We start from the raw sequence: 7,641 nt of genomic DNA, 5'->3' as shown, positions 1-7,641 counted from the left end.
TCTCAACCCCCCCCCCTCTTCGCCACCATGATGATGCCTAAAGTCTTTGCTGCACAAATTGTGTAGAGTGCAAGAGACTGTGCGCGTGATAGTGTGTGTGTGTGTGTGTGTGTGTGTGAGAGAGAGAGAGAGAGAGAGAGACAAATAATCGATATTATAACCTGAAAAATTACCATATTCCATGCAATGATAATGGCTTTTACCGCCGGTAGTCCTCAATTTATGGATCCTCGAATTTTTCTTCTTCTACTTCAAATGACAAGTAATTTAAGCTTGGAGTTTTGCGACCGAATATTAAATGACGAGATCTAATTTTTGTAAATATCAAATCAATCGGGCATCGTAAAAGTCACTGCCATCGGAATATCGCCATGTCGCGCGAATTCGCAAAATCCAATCACGTCACTGCGAGTCACGAGGAGGAAAAGCGCTTTTCCCGACTTGCATCCCGACTACATTTTCCTAAATTGCTTTCCGATGCTCCGATGCGGAGATGCGAGTCGCGCGTGTCACAGCCGAGCACCCAATGAAGCGCAGCAGGTCGACTTCCGCGACCCCTGGAATACCAACAACAACAACAACAACAACAACAACAACAACAGCAGTTGTCCCTCTTCGAAACTCCTTCTCTTCATGCTACTATGGCTCTTGTTTACATCGTCCATCAACCCATCAATCCATCACCAGCGAAGATTTAAAGCTACTCTAAAGAGCAACGAATAGAGTAATAAAGATCTACGTGCCGATTAATTTGTAATATTGTTTATAATGTTGTTTAGCGATTACTTTTTTATTTTAATATATGAGTTTTATGAAGAAAGACAAAAGTGGTGATAGTTATCTGGATTGGCTGGATTTTTCATCGTCTGTAATTAAGACACTTTTAAGTAAATATTTGGTTGAAATTAAAATTATTACGGACTTTACCTGTATCTTCTCCTTTACCTCATGAAACCTCAATACGCAATTGGCTACGAAGCCTTCGATATTTGTACATCTAAAGTGCTACGTTTAATTCCATTTTCTTTTTCCTTTTACTTTTTGGTTGTTTTTTTTCTTCTTCTTTTCTTTTTTTTTTTTTACATTAAAGAATCTCTACATTACGTATGGACTTTCAACACAATTTTATTAAATTCATAATTTGGGAAGATAAAATAAGACATACTCGTTTGTAACTTACTGGTAGCCATTACCCGATAAATGGTAGAAAGAGATAATCGTTATCGTTTTTTATTAAGTAAACGAAATTTTTATGAATAATTTCTTATGATAATTCGCAATGTATCTATAATAAGAATTCCTCGTGAAATAATAATTTGGAATTTTCAAAAATGTACGATTTGAAAATGATACCAATACGACGGCTCTTAACGTATAATTAAAAAATTATTCGTCAGGCTTATCCTGCGCCCTGACCTTCGTTTAAATTGTCAGCAAAATCGTATCCGTAAATTTAATATACAGAATCTATAAATTGAATTTATCAATTACCTGATATTCGCTTTCACTTTAATAAATAAATATTTAACTCCAATATATTGGCCATCTTCCTGCCCTGCTAACGATATTTTTATATAATATATTTCATTGACATATCACGCTCATTCTCTCATCATTCTGCGCTTAGGCAATCATTTGTAAAGTAATGTAACATTATTTCCAAAACTTTGGATTTTATGAGACTATTATGAAACATTAGTATGCTTGTATACATTTAATTTTCATTTGTCATTTGCCGCTCGAAATTGCCTCAAAATTGCCGAACAATGTGCAATCTTTGCAGGCATACTTATATACAATCACATCAAATAATAATAATAATAATATTAATAATAATAATAATAATAATAATAATAATAATAATAATAATAATAATAATGCAAGAGATTATGGATATTATTCGTTAATGATGAAACGAATCGACTGCTCGCGTGTCTATCTAGATTCGGAATTTTTCATCAATCGGCTGTACGAATTCAGACGTAGTTGCTCCGCAATTACCTTTTTTTCGCTGCAAATAAACAAACATAATTTTCAACGATGAAACAAAAACACGTAATAGCATGCCATTCAATTATGATTTTGATAAAAAATCTTAACTATCTCTACGTATCCCAACATGAATTAATATATCTTTCGATATCGTTTGTGTAAATGCCCATGTGACAAAGTTAAGAGCGTTCCAACCACCTTTACACACGCACACGCTCACGCACTTACTCACGCACGCAAGCGCGCACACAATAAATCAAGTGTTTTTAATATTCGCAATTAGTCAATATTGCGATAATCTTTCGTATTAGTCTAATTCGCCTAATAATTAATGATAGAATTATGCATTGATGAATAGTCGTGTGCACCTCGATCGAACTTGTTCAATTATGCACCGCAATCGGAAAACAATCGGCCGACAATCCATAAAGGGTATTTTTAAAAAAGCGCAGAATTTGATTTGACATTGATGTTTATTTGTCGAAAGATGACTGGTTTGAATAATGTAAGACAAATAGGTTTTCATATCAATTTATTAAAAATCACTAAAACGCTGGTAAGCCGATTTACATCACACGAGGTTTAAAGGAAGTGAATGACACACCTGCTTAAACGCTAATCGTATGCTAAGCTCCTGCAGCGATATTTAAAACAAAAAACGTTTTAATAATTGAGCTGCTCTTGAAGCATTATCTACTGCCGATTAAACGCGCATGATCGATTTAAATAGATTTACAATATGAATTTAAATAAAGAGTCATAAATAACCTTACGTAAACCTTAGGATTATCACTTAGCGATTCAGGTCGTCGTTAGCATTAATATTCCCGCGACTATATTTCAGTAGCTCATTCGAGATACGCGTGTGAGTGCGCGTGTGTGGAAAATCGCGTATTGAGTATTGGACGTACATGTAAGGATACGGTGATCTCGTACGATGTACGCGCGATCGAGGAAATTTGCTCCGAATGGCTTGTAATCGGGACGACTAAAGGTAAACGAGTGCTAGGGGATGATGAGCGAGAGGAGATGGGAGCTGACGGCGATGTCTCGGCAATTTCAAAAGTTCTCTAAATTACGCAGCGTGACGCTGAAAATCCGGACGGGAAGCCCTTCGCAGGCGCCAAAGCACGTGCAACGAGCCGAGAAGTTCCAACGTCGAGCTGTTGCCGAATCCCGGCAAATGGTAAGGAAGTGGATTTGGAGGGGCGGGGGGGTGGAAGGAGGAAGAGAGGTAGCATTAGAGAAAGTCGGCGAAGGAGGTCCGACGAAACGATCAAATCAAGACTGTGCGATGGGCGAAACGTCGCTTTCGTCGATCGTTCGTTCATTTTCTCGTTTCCTTTTCTTTTTTGTATATTTTTTTTTCTTTTTGCTTTTTACTTTTTGCTTTTTGCTTTTTGCTTTTTGCTTTTTGCTTTTTGCTTTTTAGTTTTTGCGCTCGCACAGTGTTACGACGATTGAAAGAAAAGCGACACGAGAGATTTCCAAGGGGCGCTTCGAAGGACCATCGTAACAAATGCCGAGAGTGATTGGACGAAAGTTGGGGAGGCACGAGAAGGAGATTGGCGCAGAGTCATCGACGATTATCCTATTTCTCGGGGAAGAGCTGATCGTAGGTGAAGGGTCGGACGATGTTGTTGCCAAAGTCCTGGAAGGCGGTAGAGAGCGCCTTCTCGATGAGAGGCTGGAGCTCCTTGATGAACGAGTCGAAGTTGCTGTTGATGGCGTTGTTGACGACGGTGCCGAGGGTGGGATCGCCGCCAAAGAGGTTCTCGAGATTAAGCGAGCCCTTGCGGATGTTGATTCGCATGCGAAACTCGCTGAGAATGAGGTGGCTCTCACCGAGCTCGTCCTTGAAAAAGTCCGCCTGGATCTTGACGGAACCCGTGGCGTCGGTCATGTTGCCGGTCATGGGACCGTTACCTCTGATCGGCAGCAGCAGCACCCGCCCGTCGATCTCGTACAGGCCTTCGATATAGAGATGCGGTAGCAGAATGTCCAGGGCGAAGCGCAGCGTATCCAGGTCGACTCTACGGGGCAGAAATAACAAGTCGTTTGAGAGCCAGCGATCGTGATAAGTGCTAGTGGGACGAGTGATCGTGTAGGTGATGTGGTATGGTGGAAGGCCTCTTAAGAGGCGAGGGAGAATCGTCGTAAGGGAGTCTCGAGGGCATCCGAAGATGGAATCGGTGAAATTGAGGGAGATCGTAGCCGTCGACGAGGCAATTTCATCGAGACACGAAACTCGAGGCCCCGACTCCCTCCCCAGCTTACACAGCGATCCTTTGACCGTCCGTGTTCCATTGACACGTGCGCGTCTCTTCGACGGCCGACGGAATACCAACGACGAACGTCCGACGGCCTCCCACGTAATCCCTTAGCGCCGTCTTCTTTATTATTTCGTGAGAGGCGGCGAGGCGAATAACGAAGTTTGCATTTCTCCGATTGGCCGATCCTCTATTACAAACAAGCTCGTGTACGTAGATAATTTAGCGAGACGGTCTTATCTCATTGGGCAGCATTGGCCAATTGATGTATGGATGGGCTGAAGCGAGACACATCGTCCCATCACGTACATTGAATCTTACCATTGGATCGTTAATTAACTATAGGATTAGCTCGTTACTAGCGAATGATTGTTATTAGCGAATAACCGTATCGAAAAGTACGGAGTGCGGAGGGAGTGGCGCTTGTTATGACGACGTTGCTGTTATTATGAGTTTCGGTTCGACTTCGGCTTAATGTACGATAAAGAAGAAAAACAAGAAGAAAAAGAGAAAAAAAATATACGCCAGAAAAGTGTCTTCGTTTATAAAGTCTTATTTAATGAATCAATTACGAGTAGCTTGATGGACTCGCTCGTGCCTCCATAAATATTAGATATTGACTGAAATAATTCCCGTAAGCGGGATCATGCGTTCACGTGTGAACACGTATATGCTACTAATAATCAAGAATTACGTGTTATTATTAATGAAGGACCTTGGCATAATATGGAGCAATCCTTGGCCTATTATTATCGCTATATTGGATTTAGTTATTAGTACGTTCGCGTGTGCGCAGAGTGTAAATGCACCCTACTTTTTTTTTATTTGACAAGTGCGTTAGCTTACTTACAAGGGAATCGTTTTTCATTTGTTATTTTTCCAGTTGTTTTACATGCCACTTTATTGCTCACATTCATTTACGCATTCGCAATAATCCACCAACACAATGATTGCCAGTTTTTATAAAGTACCTATTGTTCGTTCGGATTAGATCGATCTCGACAAAAAAAAAAAAAAAAATATCAAAACTTCTTTATATGGTTTATTATTGTTGTTGTTGTTATTATTATTATTATTATTATTATTATTATTATTATTATTATTATTATTATTATTATTATTATTATTATTATTATTATTATTATTATTATTATTATTATTATTATTCGATCGTGTTTTTTTTTGTTTTTTTTTTTTTTTTTTTTTTTTTTTTTTTTGTTTTAACGACTTAGATAATTTGTTATTTTATGAAACGAGTATATTTTTTTAATATTACATAAAGTTATCTTATGACTGGACGAATTACTTTAAAGCTCCCAATATACCAAAGTCACTTGTAAAAAATATTCTGATAATAGTGAAAGGGAACGCACGATTCATATATCAAGAATATTAATATCCCTAATTATCGCTTGAGACACGGCTAATTAACGAATGCGAATTATTATTTTGTAAAATACTTGAAATATACGTAAAGTAAAGATATTGTATATATGCGGTATATACTTCACGTAAACAGTTTATTCTTTCGACTTTTCAGTTAAAGATGAAATTCTAATTGGCTCGAGAAATTGTTATATACGGAGGTAATTGGAGACAATCGTAACGATTGACGAGTTGAAAGCCAAAATAGCGGTTAAATATGTATAATAAATCGAGTAAAATTTATACCAAGATAAATTTTATTTACAATTAGATTATTAGTTAGAGACACAGAATCGTAAATAGCTGGAAATACAAGATTTTTCGGGCTTTGATATAGCTACGATTTTTCCAAGAGACTCTCCAATTGTTTTCAATTATTACGTGAAAAGTCGTGAAGAGCCGATGTTTTACAAAATTTGCTATCGAGTAATTATTGATCAGTCGTCTTCAATTATTTCCATACGCTGTTATCAGGCAAAATACGATGTGTAAAAGAAAAAAAGAAAAGGTAATTGAAAATTTTTAATAAAATAATATTTTTATAAAAATGCAATCTTTTGAAAAGCATCGAGGCAACGAGAATGTTGATGGGTGGGAGGAATATATGGAATATTCCAAACTAATTTTAAACCGTTTTTCAAAACATTTTAACAGTATATTTTAACTTGGTCCATAATATTTCAGAAATGAATAAGAAAGGTAAAAGTGCAAGGAACGTTTTACAGAAAAGTATACGATATTTTAAATTTTTCATAATGACGTGCACCGACTAACGAGTTTATTTTTTTTTTTTTGGTTTTTTTTTATTTTTTTTTTTTTTTTGTTTACTTAATTATTTCTCTAGATTGTTACGAAATAACTGCTACTCGTCGATAAAATTGTTTCGCAATGTGTTGAGCGGTCTTGCGCCGAAATACATGAGCAATTTTGAGCGTTAAGGGCAATGAGGACGAAACTCGGTGTGCTTGCGTATAAAGTTTATCATTCCTAAGGAAGTTCGAGCTAACAAAATTAAAATTCTATTACATTTATTTATATCTCAATACGTGATGCCTATAATAATGAATTTATTCCTTCCGCGACATAAGATTTACAATTTTACTGCACGCTTATAGTGTTAAATGTAGAATTTCTTACTAACGCCACGAGAATAATGACACCCGAGCGAGCGTCACCGCAGTTAATGAGTTGAAATTGTTTTCTTTAATTTTATTATCCCTTTTTAATAATAAGATTGCACTTTAGGTCGTAAACTTGTAGCTGCGGTGACGAATGGCCAATACATGTTAAGCCCAAAATTACGTAATTCTCTCTCTCTCTCTCTCTCTCTCTCTCTCTCTCTATCTCTCTCTCTCTCTCTCTCTCTCTCTATCTATCTATCTATCTATCTATCTATCTATCTATCTATCTTATTATTCCTCTTTTTAGTCTTTTTTCTTTTACTTTTTTACGTAACAGTTAACAGTTAATTCTTATGCGGGGGAGATTTATTTACTTATTGGTTGGTCGAATTGGAATTTTATGCTCCAACAAAAATCGTCGTTTAACCGAAGCGCGTCCGTTAAAAACGTTAAATCGTACAGCATGAGCCGACGGCGTTCGCCGATTGCTGATTAATTAATAAAAGATGGAGTGGCGAGCGACAGGAGGGAAAATAATAAGGGGAGGCAAGGGTCGCGAGGCCCTAAGGAAGGAGAACGATGATACGGCAGATCTTCGGCTAATAATTTCGTCCTTCGCGCTTTCGCTACTCGCTCGAGCGCACTCAAGGGAGCGCGAGCAAGGCCACTTTTCCGCCTCCCATTCCCAAAGTCGCGGCCATTACAATTGCGCGCACCGCTTCCTACGCGATTTGGAGGTCGAGGAACGCGCCAATTTCCACCTCGCAATTAGCCTCCGAGGGCCGAGGATAATTGCGAGACTGCGCACGTCGCAGCACGTAAGCCAATTGAAA

General features: G+C 38.0%; 1 protein-coding gene across 1 annotated transcript in view; it reads right to left on the bottom strand.

The window, feature by feature from the left end:
* Window positions 1-3,395: 3,395 nt before the first annotated feature.
* Window positions 3,396-7,641, bottom strand: part of LOC105362872 (Juvenile hormone binding protein 3) — a 6,236-nt gene continuing 1,990 nt past the window's right edge. Inside the window, exon 3 of the mRNA XM_011500398.1 lies at window positions 3,396-4,025. Within this exon, the coding sequence (XP_011498700.1) occupies window positions 3,584-4,025 (442 nt within the window). The 3' untranslated portion in view covers window positions 3,396-3,583. The remainder of the gene's footprint in view (window positions 4,026-7,641) is intronic.

The sequence above is a fragment of the Ceratosolen solmsi genome, unplaced genomic scaffold, assembly GCF_000503995.2.
Source record: "Ceratosolen solmsi marchali unplaced genomic scaffold, CerSol_1.0 scaffold56, whole genome shotgun sequence".
In the NCBI taxonomy this organism is placed as follows: domain Eukaryota; kingdom Metazoa; phylum Arthropoda; class Insecta; order Hymenoptera; family Agaonidae; genus Ceratosolen; species Ceratosolen solmsi.
This window is presented reverse-complemented; position numbering and strand designations above follow the sequence as displayed.